This window comes from Gigantopelta aegis, chromosome 1 (assembly GCF_016097555.1).
Source record: "Gigantopelta aegis isolate Gae_Host chromosome 1, Gae_host_genome, whole genome shotgun sequence".
Classification (NCBI taxonomy): Eukaryota; Metazoa; Mollusca; class Gastropoda; order Neomphalida; family Peltospiridae; genus Gigantopelta; species Gigantopelta aegis.
This window is the reverse complement of record NC_054699.1, coordinates 12,834,865-12,855,601: the sequence shown is the minus strand read 5'-3', so window position 1 is coordinate 12,855,601 and position 20,737 is coordinate 12,834,865. Positions and strand designations below refer to the sequence as shown.

The 20,737-nt window shown below is 36.0% G+C and overlaps 1 protein-coding gene across 1 annotated transcript in view; it reads right to left on the bottom strand.

Moving 5' to 3' along the window:
- Window positions 1–20,737, bottom strand: part of LOC121367663 (receptor-type tyrosine-protein phosphatase epsilon-like) — a 33,478-nt gene that overhangs the window by 5,698 nt on the left and 7,043 nt on the right. Inside the window, exons 5-21 of the mRNA XM_041492008.1 lie at window positions 18,454–18,585; window positions 18,011–18,142; window positions 13,163–13,220; window positions 12,171–12,241; window positions 11,435–11,613; window positions 10,665–10,752; window positions 9,815–9,888; window positions 8,231–8,267; window positions 6,881–6,978; window positions 5,704–5,832; window positions 4,906–5,048; window positions 4,491–4,626; window positions 3,917–4,063; window positions 2,923–3,022; window positions 2,226–2,299; window positions 1,202–1,336; window positions 283–426 (exon numbers count right to left, since the gene is read on the bottom strand). Coding sequence (XP_041347942.1) covers window positions 283–426; window positions 1,202–1,336; window positions 2,226–2,299; window positions 2,923–3,022; window positions 3,917–4,063; window positions 4,491–4,626; window positions 4,906–5,048; window positions 5,704–5,832; window positions 6,881–6,978; window positions 8,231–8,267; window positions 9,815–9,888; window positions 10,665–10,752; window positions 11,435–11,613; window positions 12,171–12,241; window positions 13,163–13,220; window positions 18,011–18,142; window positions 18,454–18,585 — 1,877 coding nt within the window. The remainder of the gene's footprint in view (window positions 1–282; window positions 427–1,201; window positions 1,337–2,225; window positions 2,300–2,922; window positions 3,023–3,916; window positions 4,064–4,490; window positions 4,627–4,905; window positions 5,049–5,703; window positions 5,833–6,880; window positions 6,979–8,230; window positions 8,268–9,814; window positions 9,889–10,664; window positions 10,753–11,434; window positions 11,614–12,170; window positions 12,242–13,162; window positions 13,221–18,010; window positions 18,143–18,453; window positions 18,586–20,737) is intronic.

Here is a 20,737-nt window from a genome sequence, read left to right as displayed (position 1 = left end):
TCTAATACTAGTAGCAGTACTAGCAACAACTGTGCACAAATCATTTCTTGTTTTTCCTTCAGACAATATATTAAATGCAACATTTGATCGACATTGAAAACATTAAATTGGGGCTGATACAGCATTTGTTACTCCTACCATTTAGCAGGTTTATTAGTTATAGTTCTTCCTTCCTCGCATACAGGGTACCACATACCTCTGACATTAATATACCTGTACCTGTCTTGGGGAATGGGGTGAAAACGCGAACATTAAAAAGAGGACTCTCTACAAAATAATTACTGTGTTCTCGTGAACTGCGTCTGTCGTCAGAGTTAGGCTGATTTCTGTGATCTCACTGCTCAACTTCACTGTTGATTGGTTTTCAACCGTAAATGGTCTAATCGTCGCCATGTCTTCAACTTTGGGCCAGTATTTATACTTCTTCTGAAATAAAAAATGCATACATAGTAACATACACAGAGACATACATACATTTATACACGTATGCACACATATAGAGTACCATGCCAGAGAGACCATAAAGATGACCTTCTATTTTGATGTATAGATACATTGTATTTAATGATTTTGATAATATGACGGGTGGTTCACAATGACTCAACATTATTTCATTTCATTATTTAGTAATTTCAATGTATTAAACAAGTCTACAAGTTCGACCATGTGGCGTAATTTTGACGTAACGCCACCGATTTCTACACACAATGAATGAATTTACGTCCGTTTCTCCTCATGGTGATACCCACATCTGCCCACATCTCTGTTTTATACTGATAATAATATATAACTATTACACCAACCTCTGTGTGTATACTGAAAAGCACATTGGTATAATAATATTCAACCATTATAAGCGCCTCTGTGCTTTATACTGAAACACACAATGGTGTGACAATATACAATCGTTACATCCACTTCTGTGTTTATATTGATTGACATGCAATGTTGTGATGGTATACAACAATTACAGCCATCCCTGTGTTTTATACAGTTACACACAACGGTGTGATAATATACACCCACTCTTGTGCCTTGTACTGACAGACTAGCCGTGTTGTGATTGCCTTCAACTATTAAACTCTCCTCAATGTTTCATGCTGAGAGACAGAAACAGTTGTAAAACATATTCACCAATTACACACAACTTTGTTTTGTATACAAATAGACACACAATGATGAGCTAATCATCAACCATTACAAGCACCTCTGTGTCTTTTCCCGATAGACATACGATGGTATGACAGTCCTGTTCGTAGACCATTCTCCAGAAATCTATCACAGTCAGTTCCAGGGGCAGCTGTGTGACCAGAAAACCCTTTCTGTTGGTGCAACTCTGGAATAAGATCAGTACCACAATGAGTTAATGTATGTAAATAGATCAAACATTTTACCGGCTACACTGGCACAAGGTCCGGTTCCTCATAATGGCTTTACCACGGTTGATGATTCAAATTCGGTTTGAAAAAGGAACTAATCTTCGCATCACACAGTTTTGATCTCCAATTCATATGTCTAAACTGTATAACGTTGTACGTGGAAATCACCAGCATTGTCTACGGTTAACTGTAAATCAAGTTTATCGGATTGTAGTTTAAAGTCGAAGGCTCGGCCATAGAAACCGCCGACGGATCTCGAGCCTAATCTGCGATAAGTTCAAACTGTCCCCACCTATGCTTTAAAAATAAAGAATGATACAGACAAAAATTAAGTTGATGAAATTGCGTTTTGTAATAATTGACCATGTATTAAATATAGGAGATGGCTCTAGGGAGCTGTCATCCACCCTGGTTGTTTTGGTGTTCTTGCATGGAACTTTTGGAAAACAGTTTCCAAACCTGCAATCTCTCCTCACATTACTTATCATAATTTAATTCAACACATCTCACCTACAGTTTTAATGAATTGTGTGTGACAGTAACACACCTGTAATATTTAGATAATAGAAATATATGCTTATAGTGCGTCTCACGGGGAACGCATTGTTTCATACTATGAAATTTACTACAAGTTATTTATAATTTATTTTGTTTAACGAAACCACTAGATTACGTTGATTTATTAATCACAGTATTTGATATACCGTCCATTGGTATGAACAGAACTCGAACACAGCTAATCAGCGAATGGGTCAACCGATAAGTTTTTGTCCTGCAGACCAAATACCTCAAGCAAGCGCTCTACTGACTAAGATACATACTGCCGCACTGCGAACGAATACTCACCGGAAGAGTCACAGCATTGATATAATCATTCGTTCCTGGAACTAGAGTTGTCAGCATGACTCGATGGTATGATACTATAATACGATAATAACAAAAATACGCTACATTCACTAGAAAATCTAATTTATAGAGCTTAGAAACGGAAACGTGTTCATCAACATTCTAGCACATTTAAATGCATTACTATTACGTCTGTAATACGTCAGAACAACCGGGATGTTTGGACTGTGTAATACGACATATGGTTCTGCAACACAGGTCACTGAGCAGTGCCAAAAGGTTTTAACACGACCATCTATAACACCGCTTTTAATATACTGTCGCCAAAACAGTAAACATAAAACATGTTTTTACACAAAGGGGAAGAGACTCTGCAACATAGCTCTTCCTAGGCTACTACTCTTCAACAGAGAAACATCTCGCCTTCTTCAATCTCCTTTTCTTTTCTTTTTCTTTTTTTTGCCAAAGGAACTAGTCTATTTTAACTGTAGTCCTTTAAAATTAACATAATACCCAACCTCTTTGCTTGCAACAAACAATTCATTACAATCCCTGGAATAATAGCATAATAGGTAATCACAATGCTAATACAGTGTTCATGAATTTTCACAAATATTATTTAATGAGCTAAAAACGGTTGGGTATAATTTTTGTCAAATCAAAATTATACATAAATGTGTTATATTCAAATTATCACCTGGTATGATAGACAAGTTGCGGTTTTTCAGTCTGTTTTCAGGTGACAAGGCATTGTCAATGTCTTTCTGGGAAACTGGCTTTTTTAGACGAGTCAGATCCTGTTGTAAGAGAAAGTACTAAGGGAAATATATGCAGATAGGCATACATACATACATTTTCATTGTTTGCCTTGTGTACAGATTGACAAACAGTTCAATAAAATTATACTAAAACAGCAATCAAATAAAGTTGTGATACTTTACGACTATTGAAAGAAGCTATCAGAAATATATTATTTTAAAGTTTCGTATTTATAAGAAATAAAATATTGTGATGATCTATAAAAAAGGAGATCGACTGTTTTTCTATTTTGATATTTTCATTGAGCCATGCTATTAGTTTAAGTCATAAAACGTAACAAATACCATGGCTTGCATATGAACAATTTTCTATTACGATAAATAATTTAATTAACATTTCATTATAACTTATTTTCATGCTTATATCAACTTAAGGTTTAAGCACGCTATCCTGGGCAAACACACCTCAGCAGTCTATGTTGTTTGTCTACGACAGTGGGTTAGTGGTTCGATGCTAGTGAGAGAGAAGACGTTGTAGTTAAAATGTGCTATGTGTGGGAATCGGTACGTACCTGCGAACCCAGTACCATCCAGCCGTATGTCAGATGGCTTAATCACAATGCCAATGTGTTATTAATCATTGTATTATTGTAAATCAAATTTATATATAATCACATAATAGGTTTCTTCTTGTTATAAAGCATAGTTAATTGTGATACGTAAACACCAGTCATGGGGCACTGATTGAGATGGGGAAACAGTCTTTGAATGGGTTCACCAATAATTTTCGATCCATTGAAACAAACACCTCAGCCGAACTAGGTCCCATTCCTCCAAATGCAATATTCCAATTGTATTCTTTCCCACACATTATAATTACACCATGATGACTATTTACCAAATGGTATTACATATACGTCTTGGTGCTCTTACATTGAACTCTTGCTGCAAGCGGCGTTTCTGTGCAGAATGATTCATATTCTCGTTAAATGCGGAGTCGTTGAGAGAATCTACAGTGTAGAACGTATCCATGGAGCAAATCGCATCTAGAAGCACTTCATAGAGAAACTGGTACTGTCCCTGATACAAAATAGAATTCAGACATTTTATTCGATAAAAAGTCAGATTATTGTGTTCTACTGCTGTAATTGAACCCAATACTACGTACTTGTGTTTGGTGTATTACTAACAGGTGTACAGATAGTTAGCATGTCATTTAACATTGCTCTTCCAAATGACATTAATTGACACTAAATTGAAATATATCAAGCACGATAAACATCTACATATAATCAACAATAAACACAAAACCATTTACAGATAAGTACATATATTCAACTGCATGCACACCCGTTTTCATCCCATTCACAATCACACACATAATACTAGCGATACATATCCATCCATATATCTATATCCATCCATCCATCTATCAATCAATCCATCCATGCACCGCCCCATTCACGTGTGACGAACTATTTATGCACCGATGTACACACATACTTACCACTGTCTGTACCATATTAACTCTATTGTCACGCATTGTTCTAACACACACAAAAATGTTGACCACGTTAGTGTCTTTGGCTTCATTCACAAGGTAATCCAAACCAATAAATGTTCCAGTTCTTCCAATACCAGCACTGAAAGTAGCAACAATAACAAACAATGACATAGTTTGTTTTATGTGCAGCTATGGACAGCTGTGCACATAAACCATACCTTAATCACATTAGAAAATACACAATAAACCATGACATGCCATGAAACATGTCCATCCCAGTCCCCTTCTTCATTCATTATCCACGCGTTTGCATTTAAGTAACGTTACCTCCCACTTTTGTATAATTCGCATAGATGCTACAATTTTCCGATTTTTGTATAATGCTAATACTACAGGGGTAAGATCCCATAATACAAACCTGCAGTGCACTACAACTGGACCACATGATTCGCTGTCCTTCTTCACTTGTTTCCAGAAGCCCAGGAGTGCTGGAGCAGAAGGTACACCGTGATCAGGCCACGTAGTGAAGTGAAACATCTTCACAATCTGGGTCGTTGCGCCCTTAATTGGAAAATTGAGGATTATATTATAATTCAGACAAGAATGTATCAGTATTTGAGATGTTGGGTATTAACTAACATGTCGGTGGCATAATCTCTCTCTCTATCTCTCTCTCTCTCTCTCTATCTCTCTCTCTCTCTCTCTCTCTCTCTCTCTCTCTCTCTCTCTCTCTCTCTCTCTCTCTCTCTCTCTCTCTCTCTCTCTCTCTCTCTCTCTCTCTCTCTCTCTCTCTCTCTCTCTCTCTCTCTCTCTCTCTCTCGGTATTAATGGTTTGATCCATAAATTAAAATGTTCTTATTTCTACATATTGATTACGTTTGTAAAATTAATTTCAATAATATATAATCTATGATTACAATCGAGATCTGGATCAGTGATAACAGCGCAGACTTGATGCATTTGGGTCGAACGGTCCATGTTCTAAGTCACTTGTGGGTTTTTTTCTTGTCTCAAATGGTGCCACACGACTGATATATCGCAATTTCCTGGTATGCGCTGTCGACGTATAAAATGCATATAAAAATCGTGTTCTGCTAATGGAGAATTACTAAATGTCTGCCATCCACTAAAAAATCAAATAAATACACAATGGTTTTAGTGTTGAAAAATACGATCTAACATCATGAATGAGAAACTGGTAGATTAAAAATCCCACCTGATCAGTACTTAGCCGAAACTCTCTCGTGATATAGTCAGCTCTGTCCGTTACATTTACACTCGTCACGTCGAGTTTACCAACAGTTTTCACTGAATTCAACTCTGGCCAGTACTTTGCGCACTTGTTCTATAACAGTCACAATAATCAAAGTCACTACTGGCATGACACCTAAATGGACATTATGTACATAAGACTATAATTATAGTGCCGAAAAACAAAACTGGTTATGTCAAGACAAAAACAACAAAACAACGCTTTTCAAAAGAAAACAAATAAAAGTCTCAAAAAAAATGTTTAAATCTTATTAACGAAAGCGATTTTATTGATTCATTTTCAAACTAAGCACATGCATATCACTCATATGGCATGTTTTACACCTATATTAACTGACCCCCGCAAACGACCCTCCCAAAAACAACAATAACAAAAAAACAAAATAAAAAAACAACCCCAAAACAAAACAAAAAACCCACCCAAACAAACCATTAACATCAAAACAAACAAAAACAAACAAACAACAACAACAGAGAAACAAAACAAAATATGTATTCTGATTTTAGTCATGCGGATATATGCCAAGACAATATACACAGGAGAATCCATACAGATAAGGATGATGGGAATGTTGACATTCATAAACGCACGCCTATACGTTAACACATTATGGCATGCATCCACACAAACACACACACACACACACACACACACACACACACACACACGCGCACACACACACAGACAGATACACACACACACACACACACACACAGATACACACAGACACACAGACACACACATGGGCAAAGGGATGTATGTTTTAACTATTTAGACATATACATTTCATATCTATTTACAGAAGTATATTAATTAATTGTACGACATAATGTTGTGTGTATATATTTATCTAAAGATAATCACAAAATATGATATTTGTTATGAATTTGATGTTACCGGGCGATCATGTTAGCATGTCCTGTCATTCATTAGTACTGCTTATCAAGAGATTAATTCGGTATTTAATATGGGTAAAATATTTTCACCAAAGAGTTGAAATTTTACGACCAAGAAAAAATATTGCATTCCATTAACAGAGGTACGTAATACGTGACTTGTTCAATGATAGTTTTATATTCATTGTATAGTCGACTGAAATACGTTTAACAGCAGCATGTACCTTCCCATCTTCCACCAAGTTTGCTAGCATCACAATTTTGCTGACGTCCTGTTCCCATATCATTCTCCAGAAATCATCTGTTGTAAGTGGCAGAGGACCTGCAACAGTACACACATTTAGCATATGAATGCTACAATCTGGGTCTCCATATTAAAGTTAAAATATGTTTTGTTTAACAATACCACCAAACTCGACTGATCACACTCTTCAAACATTTAATAATTCTAACGCCATTGCATACTGATGACGAGTATGTTCTGTATTATGATTGGTTAATTACATTTGTTTCCAGGATCAAATGAAAGCAGCTGGAAAGCTGATGGCGTCATTAGAAAGTGACGTCATTACCAATTGGAACAGGCCAAGTTGACGGTCCGACGGTCTACAGTTAGATTGTAGCTAGGTATTTTTGTTCAATAAATACCAAATATACAGTTAGTTCCGTAGAAAATCGATTCAGTTTCCAATAGACATAACCAACAACATTTATTGAGGTTTTTAGAAATGCGGGATTGTCCGTTTAATACCCGCAAATGATTCATGTTTAATCCCAGGCTGTCACCTTTGTTCAAAAATGCCATTTTGCAGGATCAAATACACAATAACACCAACAAATCTAAAAACAAAACTCCGTATGGTTATCTCCTAAGTCATCAGTTATCTACACTAATTTTCATTAGTAGCAAATATGCACTCTCTCATAGACAGGTCAGCACATACCATGAATTTTGATATGTCAGTCGTGGTCGCGCCAGAGGTTATATCCTATGTTTCAGTCAAGCCAGGCGAGCACTGTTGAGACTGGGCCTAAAACCACGATCACCAGCATATAATAACAGTATTTGTTTGTGCAAAATGTAAACGCACTTATTTGTTTTTAAGCCCGTTTGTTGTTCATATCAACGGTTACATACAACGTTCAGATGTTGTTGTTGTTGTTGCTTTGTAATTAATAATGAATAGCAAAAGACATGTCCGATTGCAGTTCGCTTCTAGGTAATACATTAATGGCAACAACAATAATATTAATAGTAATAGCAACAATAACAATGATAATAGTAATAACAACAATAACAATGATAATAGTAATCATGAAGAAGATTATGACTATGGCGATGATGCTGCTGCTACTGATGATGATGGTGCAGACTACCAAGAGGACGGGAGCTAAAGATTGGGGATTGCAAGTGAAAAAATCATGCAATTCAAACTGTTTAAAATGTGCATATCTGTTTAATGCAGCTAAATAAAATAATACTAAAATATTGCTATAATGTATACATGTTTGAATTAGTATTGTGCAGTTATTTAAACAAAATATGTATATGTAGTTATTAATATATAACTTACCTTGTGTTGCAATGTATGCCTTTGGCTTCTTGTAACCCTGAAACGAGAGACAGACATATATTTCGTAGAACTAGTTTACCATCATATGTTTTCATACAATTTTCCTACCAAGAACACGACTTTTTGCTTAACGGTAACGATTTAGCCATACTGGAACAAAGAGTGCTTTTCACGTTGCACACCAAACTATTGAACTTCACAAGCATATCGATGGTTGGCGATTATTATTTAGTATGGGATTTTAACGCCGTTCTTCGTGGTTACTGATTTGAACATGTCTGAAGGTTGCAAAAATGGTGGCTGATTGGGCAGTCTGAAGAGTTCTGTATTCTGTCATCAGAATCTTTAGATATACTTGGGTTAAATGCCCTGACTTTGAGTATGATTATATTGAAACGTTATGTAGGAGTATTTGGTCTGTCATAGCTGTCATTGCCTTGGTCTACGAACCGTTTGACTGCCCATACATTTTGTACTTGAACTGCTTTTATCCTACTTGTTTTGAAGGCTGAACGCCTATTTTTATGTTTAGTTTTCATCTGACGATGTCAGCATTTAGTTGACGAAAGGTTGAGATTTCAAACCTGTATTTTTAGACAGAGACATTACATTTATTGGAATATATAAACACTTTTCGTATTTGAAATCGATAGAGCGGCATGGTAAATACGATGCTACATAATTTGAGGATAATGATATGACATTTTTCACACGTGGGATTGTTTGCAGCGAGACACCGGTAATGCAAACACTACTACTACTACTACTAATAAATAAATAATAAGACGGACAACAGCGATCGACCGTTTAAAGATGTACTGACCTTAGGCAGGAAAACAAATTTATTGTGTTATAGCTAATATGGATATAGGGTAAGGGAGTTTTCTTATGCTAAGCAAAAAAGTAGTAATTGATGAACTAAATATTTCGAGACAATCGTTTTTTTATGTATTTCTATCCATCTTGTAAACGGCTTTATTAAGGTGTGGAAAAGTTAGTATTTGAGGACCATACTTCTCGTGTATCTGGCTATATTATTTTATGTGTACATAGAGATTATTATACGAGCTTGTGTGTCGTACCTATTTTACGAAACGAGTGTCAGGATTATTATATTATCCGAGCGAGAGCGAGGGTTATACATGAAGCCTGACACGAGTTTCGTAAAATCAGTACGATTCACACGCGAGTGTAATAATTTCTTTATTATCCACATTATGCAATCTATTAGTTTAACGAATAACAAGCTATGATCATGTCAAAGCGTTTCAAACGGTACTAATAAGAGACGACGAAACGACGTCATTTTGATAAGTGTTTACACTGGGGAAGCCGCATTAAGTTATGACGTCGCTTCACAAAATAATGTCATTTGTTGTGTGCTTGAAATCATTATGACACACGTGGGTCATACTGGTTATATTTTCCTGAATATCTTGAACTATGTGGATAATAATTTAAAATACCACACATTATATATTAAATAATTTTATAATGGGTTATCACTTTATGGATTTTGCGTTAGAACGGCAGATTTAATCAAAGGTATGCTAGGTGAGAATGAAAACAAGACTTAATACTTACGTCTATGTAATTAGCATTAATGTAATCAGACAGTTGTGTTTCTGTGATCTTTAGCTGGACACGCGAGTGATCATCTGAAATTAACATGATGCTAAATCAAATGCATATGCATCGGACAAACCTGTAATGGTGAAACAAAAAAACTTTTAAAAAAACAACCGTTTAGTTCATTGTATTAAGTAATATGTTACTGGTGGAAGCATGACACACATTACCATGAACTAACCACCGTCACTAGAGTCCATTAATCATTTAGTAATTTTGACATATAGTCTTAGAGAAGAAAAACGCTACATGTTTTTGGGGTTTTTTTTCCATTAGCAGAACATTATTTTTTTATACACACGCCAGTACGATAGCACAGGTAACATTGGTTTGGACAGGGACAAATCCTACGAAATATATATTGTTTTATTATTGGTTTTAAGTTAGTCAGTAGATGGGTGTAATAAACAAGCATTCTAAGAGTCGTGGTAATGCAATACATGTCCCTAACCGGGCACAAGACATTTTCGCATTTCCTAAGGTCAAGATCCATAATTCTGTAAAAAGGTAAATCGCTCTGAAAGCCAAACTCGATGTCTCAAAGCATACAATAAAGCTATGTACAAACGTTTACATCAATATTTTGAGGCATGGTAGGACATATGTTGGACAGCTGGCCAGACAGACAGATAGACATACACAGAGATAGAGATACAGACAGACACAGATATACATACACAGAGACAGACAGACCGACAGACATGTAGGCAAACGGTCGGAAAGAAACACGGAGACGAAACGTATAGTCTCATCTGGTTGGACAGGATGGAGATCAATAATATTTAATCATCAAATATGTACATACACGGAAAGGTCGTCAAATATCTGTTCTTCTTTTTGTTGACAGGATCATTTCCAATGTTGTGGGGAGCTAGCAGACCAAACGGCAGCATCTTGAAGATAGTTTAAAACAATAAATTGTCTATGTAAATATACTCGGCGAAAAGATATATACAAGCTGATAACCGAAGTATTTTGATGTAAAACAAAGATGAAAAGGGATGAATAGGAAAGCATGAACATTTTTTTGTAACGACACCTCAGCACAATTATTGCCAACGTTAGTTTGATACCTGATATCACAACTCTTGCTAATTAGCAGCAAGTTTTATTTTATAAAGTTAAAGTTTGTTTTCTTTTAGACACCACTGAAGCTGTTAATCATCGGCCACTGGATGTCAAACATTAGACAGTTCTCATATGCAGTCTTAGAGAGGAAACACACTACATGTCTTCGTTGGATGCAAGGGATACATTATATGCAACATCCAAGATATGGGATAGCGTGCAGACGACGGTCTTTGATGAACCGGCCGTAGTGCATTAGCATACACGAGAAATAGCCCATTGAACCCACTAACATAGATTGATACTAGAACAACGAGACATCAGGAGAGCGCTTAACCACTGGGCTACGTCCCACCCCTATGATGTTTTATATGTACTTTTTAAACAGTACCAAGTTATAACTAATATAAACAAGGACACATACCCTCACGGGTTCACAGTGGACAATACATTCTACAACCAATCCCATCCCAACCTCAACCAGACAAAACCGCGTACGAAACTGACAGAATACTCCTTTTTGAACTCTTTGTCCTGTATGGAGGTACACAGCGTTTCCACTGGTATTTTCGTGTTAATGTAGTTAACATACTCATTCTCCTCCACGTTAACGCACGGCTGAGAGAGTAAGTTGTCGGCTTCATCATCCGTGTCCAAATCATCGTGTTCCAGATCCACCATTGGAACTAACAAGTAAACAATCATATTTATCATAAGCGCTATCCACGTATTCTGTCCGTCTGTCTATCTCCATCTCCCTCCCGCTCTAACAGTAGCTCTGTCTGCCTGTTTCTCGTCTTCCTGCCTGTCTGTATCTAAACATGTTTGTCTGTATGTCTCCGTTTCTCTGTCTGCCTGTGTCTGTCAGCCTGTCTGTCTGCCTGTTGGTCTCACCCCCCCCCCCCCCCCCCCCCCCCCGATATATATATATATATATGTCTGTCCCTTGTTCCTTTCACTTGGATCCGACAACATCATAGTTCACTTAATATTCACAAATAAACAAACACAATATTTTCTCAACTAATGTCATATTTATTTTCAGTTGATATTTTCACTAAATCAATTTTGTTTTACAAAGAACGAACCCACAAAAACAGACATACAGACAAACATACACAAACAATCTTACACACAAAACAAACTAAGTGTTTCGAGATTCCGTAAGTTACATTATATCACATAGTATTATTATTTCAGTCTAAATATATTCTAGCAGTATATATCGTATAACAAGCCTTACCTTCGTTTCGAGTTGCCAAAGCATGCTGATCAGTAAATACATCTTGCTTGGAACGCGCCGTTTCCCTTTTCCTAGAAAACATAAATATATAATACATACATGTAGATACATAAATAAATACATAAATTCATGTCAAATCTAGCTTTTGAGAATATGCAAGAAATAGAATACTGCATTCGTATTCGTAAAATACCATTTATTTTATCTGGTTGTTTAAAACGTATCCACCTCACTTTCTCTCTTCAAAAAGAAATCGTAAGGTAAATGGTATAACACATCTTCTTGTGTAGTATTCTCTATAATAGTAAAACATGGCATCACTGACCATACGATAAAGTGTATCTATAGTACGTCCCATCATTCACTAGTTTTTTTTATTTATTTATGTTCCCCGGTTTATTATTATTATATATTATTTTACTTTTTCATACGCTGTGAGTTTTTTTTATAATTTTTTTTTATTATTATTATTATTTATTTTTTTTGTAAATAATTTCAGTTTGGTTTAATGTAAGAATAAAAGTAAAAGTGTTTTGAAAATAAAACAAAAATACTCTTTTTTTGTTGCAATTTACAGATAACTAGCTTGTATTGAATTTAATAGTATGACAAAAGATGTTCCCTGTGGGACGGACTATAAGAAGATGCTTTCAACGAAACACGGGGCATAGGTGTGTTTGAATTGCTTCCTATTTTTTTTTTTTTTTTTTTTTTTTTTTTGGCTGTACATGGCACATCATTTAATATTATGAAGCATTGCGATTTATTGAGCACTAAATCCATTCATTTTCAATGATCATTTTATATTCTGGGTATCATGCTGTGGTATTATAGCGGTACCTAGCCTAAAATAAGAGGGGTAGGATTGGCAGTACACCAATAATCTGGGCATATTAAAAGAGCGTCATCTCCAGTTAGATCAAAATACTCTCTTCAATAAAAAAACCTGTTCTCTCTCTCTCTCTCTCAATGCCGTAATTGCAACCACGCACACTGCTGCTACAGAGATGCCACCAGCGACGACAAGTGTGACCGTGTTCAGTGATGCAACTAAATAGAAAATGGTGTTAAAATTATATATAACCTTATATTAGCCTTTACATCATATACCTCTTCTACCAATAATAGTACACTTGTAGGCAACAATATACGTTTGTATGTGTGGAAAATATAATTATTAGATCACAATGTAAAGACCATAAAACTAAATCATGCACTTATTTTCAAAATATATGTACGACCTGCATGTACAAAGCTGCAAAAGTGTGTGGCATTGACAAAACATTAAATTGTATTTACCACTAGTATTCATATTAATAGACCATGAGCTATACAATATGTTCGTTTTCCTTGACGGCACCACTAGAACTAATTGAGTTATTAATCATTCGCTATTGGATATAAAAAAAGAAAGACAAAAAAAGAGGTAATTTCAGGAAGAAAGAAAAGGATATGTTTTATTTAACGATGCACTCAACACATTTTATTTAGGGTTATATGGTCAAGGACCAAACAGATATTGAGAGAGAAAACCAGCTGTCACCACTTTATGGGCTACTCTTTTTTGTTAGCAGCAAGGGACCATTTATATGCACCATCCGATAGACAGGATAGCACATACCACGGCCTTTCTTACACCAGTTGTGGAGCAATAGCCCAACGGGACCACCGACGGGGATCGATCCTAGACCGACAGCGCATCAGAAGACTGTTTTAGCACTGTGCTATTTCCCGCCCCATGAGCTACGAGAAAGAAACAAGATGAGTAACCATCAGTGAAGAGGAGCTGTGATTCGAAAAACCTCATAAATAAAATAAAATAAATAGATAAACAGCATATCATTTACTTAAATGCATCAGTGTACTATATGTTGTTTCACCATAATGTAAATGCAACAGTTCATGTACACCAGAAAACTCCTTACATTTAGATGCTTGTATCGTAGGATCGAATCACCTCAGTGGACCCATTCTCCGATTTTGTTTTGTCCCAGCATTCATGCCAATAATGACTAAATGTTTTACATCACGGAGTCGATGATACAATAAATCAATGAGCTCTAGTGATGTCGTTAAAGAAAACAAACTTGAGCTTTTAGTTACTTGCATATGTTGGTAGCTTCAGTAGCGGAATTATTTGGTATCTTAGAGTGAGATAGATAGAGAGAGAGAGAGAGAGAGAGAGAGAGAGAGAGAGAGAGAGAGAGAGAGAGAGAGAGAGAGAGAGAGAGAGAGACAGAGTAGTGATAAGTGGTCGTGTGCGTGCGTGCGTGCGTGCGTGCGTGCGTGCGTGCCTGCGTGCGTGTGTGTGTGTGTGTGTGTGTGTGTGTGTGTGCTCTATTCCAGCATTACTCACCCCAGATAGGTTAAAAAGAAACATAATATAAAGTACTCCTAAATCCAAGCAGTGGAAAGGTGCCGAATTTGCATACATTTAATATGGCCGTCACAATATTTGTGATTAGGCATATTTTTATAAATTTTTACCTCTAACTTAACTAATTCCAATGTTTAAACATGTTTATAAGGTGACAAGCTGGATTTCCTAACTACATTACGTTTACCAGACGATAGGTGGGAGCATATTCCAACCTCAGGAACTGCCATGTCCATAGCATGCGCGTCTGACTGAAATGTCAGTAGTGGTAGTTATGCACAACGATCGCATACATGGTACGAATAATGTGTAATTGCAAACTGAGTTGTAGATTATTCTTAGAGAATAATTATTCCAAAATGCATTAACACTTTATTTGTTGATTAATTAATTTGATTTAACTGTATATATCGTCAGTTGAGATACAAACGTTAAGTTCAATGTAATACGAAACACAAGTGTTTTTCTTTTTCCCAAATATAAAGTTAATATAATATGACTATACTATACAAACAGGAAGCACTCTACGAATGTATACCAGTTTTTGTTTATTTATATAACACTTAATGACATGGTGTAATACCGTCCATCGTGTCACAGAACGCAAATGTGCAAAATATTAAAATATTAAAAATTAAGAGAAACATAGTATATTAAAAGTATTAAAATCGGAATATTGACAGCCATTTTCATTTTTTCAATATAAAATACACGTTATTATACTACAAGTTGTTTTTAATTTTTAAATATTTTATATTACATATATTAGCTGTTATAGCTGTGTTTGGGTTGTTTTGTTTTCTAAACACTTCCTGGTTTGTGTGCCTCAGCGTCAGTGCAAGTTATTTGTGACATAGTTGGTTTAGTCTTTTTTGCAGCCTAGTAGATCTGCATCTACCTAGACATGTCCTATGTAATTCTCATGCCACAATGGTTCATCACTGAGTAGGGTAATGAACCTTTGTTTATTATCTTTGTTACAAAGGAAATATTATTATTATTTTGAATACCACACATCCCGTGGGACAGGGTATAGTCCAGTGGTTAAGCGCTAGATTGATGTGTGGTCATTCTAGGATCCACCCCCGTCGATGGGCCCATTGGGCTATTTCACATTCCAACCAGTGCACCACGAATGATATATTAAATACTGTGGTATGTGCTATTCTGTCTGTGGGATGGTGCATATAAAATAACCCTTGTTGCTAATGGACTAAATGTTAGAATTACCAAATGTTTGATATCCAATAGTCGACTATAAATAAATCAATGTGATCAAGTGGTGTTGCTAAACAAAATATACTTAACCGCACAACTGCTTGAAACCAGACAAGGTAAAACTATTGATACCCTATAGTCTGCTTATACAAAGGTCAGTTAGCTGACAACCTGGATTTTCTTAAACCACAACACTTTTACCACAAGTATGGCACAAGGACACCATGTGTGAAGCTAGAGGCGCGTTCCCCAATACCAGCAAGTGCCAATAAGTCCAGGGCATGCGTGTCTACATGCAAGTGTAGCAGTGGATGGCACACAGAGACTGCATAAAAAAAATAGAATGTTACGAACAAAGGAGAGAAGTACATGCCAGTCCTAACAGACGAGGATCTAGACCATCCACACAACTGCTGGATGCTGTTAGGTGTAATTGTAAACTGAGATATAGTACCCGAGGTTGTTTCTGCGGGAAGAACGGACAGGATTGTTCCATTGGATGTGTACAGTGCAGAGATGTATGCACAAACCAGAAGGGAGATGATGAATCATAGTATGATGAATACATTTTCAAAGAGTACAAAATAATATAATATGTACTTGTGTGAAACAACTCTTACATGCAGGTGATAGCTATATTTATACTGACTATAGGTCAAAATAGATCTACATGTCATTCCAAATATACCGTATCACCAATACACCATGCTACACACAATGCTAGCTTTAATTCTTTAATAATCTTATGGTCATCAAGCAAACGATTATGTTTATTTTTAACAGTGGTAAAGTTAGTGCTAGATTGTATCAAATGTTTCTTCGAAGAAAGTGTAGGAAAACATGCTGCTGATAATGTATTAAACAGGGGATAGATAATGATATATTCATCTAGCTGCAATGCATTTTCAAATTTAGTCTCTTATATACTAATTTCGAAAACTCGGACTCCCTAAAACAAAAACTATGTCCTCGTCTCCTTCAAGTTCGAGTTATATACACCCTGCGGAATATAGAACACTTTTAAAATTGTCAAGTCTCTAACTTTGATATTTCAAACCCTTGGAAAAGCTGCACATAAAAGCTTTTGGGCGATAAATTGTAAATTTAGAGATGCACTAGATACATGTCTCTTTTATTTAAGAAGGAATTAATTTCCTGCTGGACTATATTAAGCTGCCTAACGATCGACTGTATGTCACTTCAGATATCAGAGCCTGTGCCCAGGATAGACGTGTTTGTGCCCGCAATAGGTGCGTCTAAACTTTCACGAAGCTTGGGGCACGTAAATGTGATACAGTTAAAGAAGAATTATAGTGGCATGACAACTTGAACAATCACAGCTTTGGCCATTTGTTTATGTCTTCACAGATGATTTCGTTACGTCACAAACATGGAAAAAATCGACACTCACGTCACACAGTTTGACCCCCTTACAGTTTATTGGTATTTGATGATGTCTTTATTTTATTATATTAACTTATCAAGCATGGCAGCAAGAAAGATAATTTGATTTTTTGTTCAAGTTGTGACACAGCAATAAAACGAAATGAGAAGAAAAACATTGCGTTTTCATTATTCACGTTACCACGTGTAAAACCATATTTGTCCCATGTAAAAGTGTGACTTTTTTAACCTGTACTTGCCAATATAAATGTTCACGTTAGGAGATTAATATTAGGTCCACCTAATTATAATGTGGCATATTAGCTATCACTTTGTTTCTATATATTCCAATAATTTTGTCAGTATCTCTACCTTTAATGTTCTGTTTTAAACAGTCAATACAAACTAAAGCATTATGAGCAATTTGTTTTTTGGTGTACATGATACCAGTTTCGTGATACTATGTATACATAGTGTGAGCGAGCGACAGCTTAAAGTGAGACTGTGTGTTAAAGAGAGATAATGAAAGATGGATAGGGAGAGAGAGAGAGAGAGAGAGAGAGAGAGAGAGAGAGAGAGAGAGAGAGAGAGAGAGAGAGAGAGAGAGAGAGAGAGAGTGGGAAATTGTGAATGAAATAGGATGAATGGATTGTTGAGATTGATGCGTGAATAGACCATGCTACATGGATGGACAAATAAAGAAGTACAGTGGTGTGTATATATAATGTTAGACATGCATATGGGAACACACAACCAGAGGTAATTATAATGTATTCACAAATTACACCATAGTGTCACTTTCTTTTCAAAAGACATGGTTGGTTAAATGCATAATCAAGAAGATGAAGATTAAATGGCTTACTGTCACAAGCATCTCCCATCCACCTATCTGGACAATCTGTACATCTTCCTGTCTTCTTGTCACACACTTCAGTCTCATTTCTACACTTGCACGTCTTGTTACAGTCTTCACCATACCAGAAGTCTGCACACACTGGATTGATAAAACACAACACGCATACGCTTTATATTTAGGATAAGGTGAGGATCAGTACTCCGATTTTGCATTTGTATCACAGTCATCAACATATAACACGCAAATTGCAAATTGAAACAAAACGTACTGTTACTTTAGCATAATGGATCAGCTTATGTTGTCGGTTACACTATTGTACAATGCATATACAAAATAAATATATTAATATGATTTGAACCCATCAGAAACCTATAATGTCCATGACCTACTTCTCCACAGTCACTGTGGATGTATTATTGAACCATGAATGTGACTATTAAACATCTTACCATCACACACGTCTCCGCTCCACCCATCTGGACATTCTGTACATTTTCCAGTCGTCTTGTTACACACTTCAGTCTCATTTCTACAGATGCACGTCCTGTGACAGTGTCCACCGTACCATAAGTCTGTGCACTCTGGTTCAATAAGACACAACTCGTGTGTGAAATGCATTCAATTGAGTTTATGCACTTCAGTTTGTTATGTATAGCTACTGATTTTCCATAAAACAGAAAAGTGATGCTCTAGCAGACAATATTACTTTTTTAAGAAACGTACACAGCTGAATCATAGATCAGTGTATTAATGCAAATAATATATAAAATGAATATTCTGAAACTTTGCTCTGGGTGTGTTAATGCTATGCTTTGTCGGTATCTTCCACATATTATAAAAGTGTTAGCCTAATCGTGGTCGGTTTAATTTCGTTGATGTGTCCACTGGGCTATTTTGTTAGTCCTAGCTAGTGCTCCACGACTTGTAAACGATCCCTTGATACTAATGGGAAAACAAATATAGCTGAATTCCTCTATAAGACTATGTCAGAATTACTAAATATTTGACATTCAATAGCGATAATCAATAAATCAATGTGCTCTAGTGGTGTTCTAAGGGTGTACTTAAAATAAATTATTCATGTGGATCTATGGAACCTGCAACACGTAAAGTGGCAAATGTGTTACATGAAGCCAACATACTCAAGGGATGATACCATTGCCTCTGTTTTTCTTATTTAGATTCCAACTTGCTGTTCTCTTAATTTTGCCCTAAATATGTTAATAAATAGTGTATACTGTGTTTAGTTAGTCACTGTGTTTGTAACGTTCTTGGTTTCTGTGCCGCTCTATCCATTAATATTTCCTGGGCTATTTTTATTTGGGTTTTTTCTTGTTATTCTTCTGACTAAATACACCAATAACCTGTACTAACCTTACGTATATGGGAATGTCAATAATGTTGCTGTATTTTGCTTGGGTTTATTTATGACAAAGTTTGGTAAGAGACTATATTTACTTTTGCATTTTAGTGGAAATGTACTCGGGTATTTTCGAGAAACTACGAGCTTCATCTAGGCATCTTGATTACCTAGTCAATCATATTATAGGATTATGATCTGCTGGCCAACGAAATTGGTTCATGATAAAATCATGCAGTCTGTGGCTTATTGGGTATTGGGTTGAAGAACACACCTTGAGGTTGGCTATCGAACGTGAGTGTTGTGTTTTGTGATAGTGTTATCATTTGAACCTGTGCTTGCTTCCAAATAGGTTTAACCTTATTAATAGAAGGCGTGTAAAACGTGTCAATATTAGCAACTAAGTAAGTATTTAATTATTCGGAACAGTTGTTGATTTAGATATATATATATATATATATATTTATTTTTACGTATACTTTTGTATACACTGTTATATTTCTTCATAACAGTTAGCATTTATTTCTGGCTTTGTATGGTTTGGGTATGTCTGTATAGGTTAGGTGAGCGAGGGACATGCTTACCAAATAAGCTAAAACCGGAACCAATATAAGGTTACTGGTATATTTTAATAGGGAGTAACGTCTTGTGGTTTGAGCATTTAGGTTAAACACTTGGCAACTAAGCAATAAGGGAATTGATATAAAGGGGACTGTCAAACTTTTTATAGGGATTGTCTTAGATATGGTGCGTTAGCTAACAAATCTAAACTTGTTCAGTGCCAGTGAATGTTTTCAAAAGGGGCAGTTCTAAATTTAATAGTGGAGGGGATATTAAATGAATAGGAGAATGGGATATTATTTTGGTTTAAAACAGTTAGCGAGTAATAGTCATTTGTGTAATGGGATTTGAGTATTTAGTTACTGTCGTGAATGTAAGTGGACGACAATGAATCTTTGATGTCGTATGTACCGTGAATAAACATATAACTTGTTATGTTGTTATTTTATCTATCTGAGCATGGAAACTAGAAATGGTATGACACGTCAAATAGTTTAAATCCATAATTATTGTTTGGAAAATTACAACGGAAAGAGGTAGCTGAAGCTGGGTATAAGAATATGTTTTGTAATAACTGCTATTTTATCACAATGTAATGTGGCCGAATGACTGTAATGCCAATCCAGTAGACCATATACATCAGCAGACTACCTACCAATACAGGATGGTGGGTCCCATCCTATTTGACACTCCTGGCAATGCCCTGAAGTTTTGTTACAAATATCCCCAGTCTGGCAATGTCCACACTTCTCACAGGATGAACCCCAATAGCCATCACCGCAAGCTGGAAAATACAATGCAGTAGATGCGAA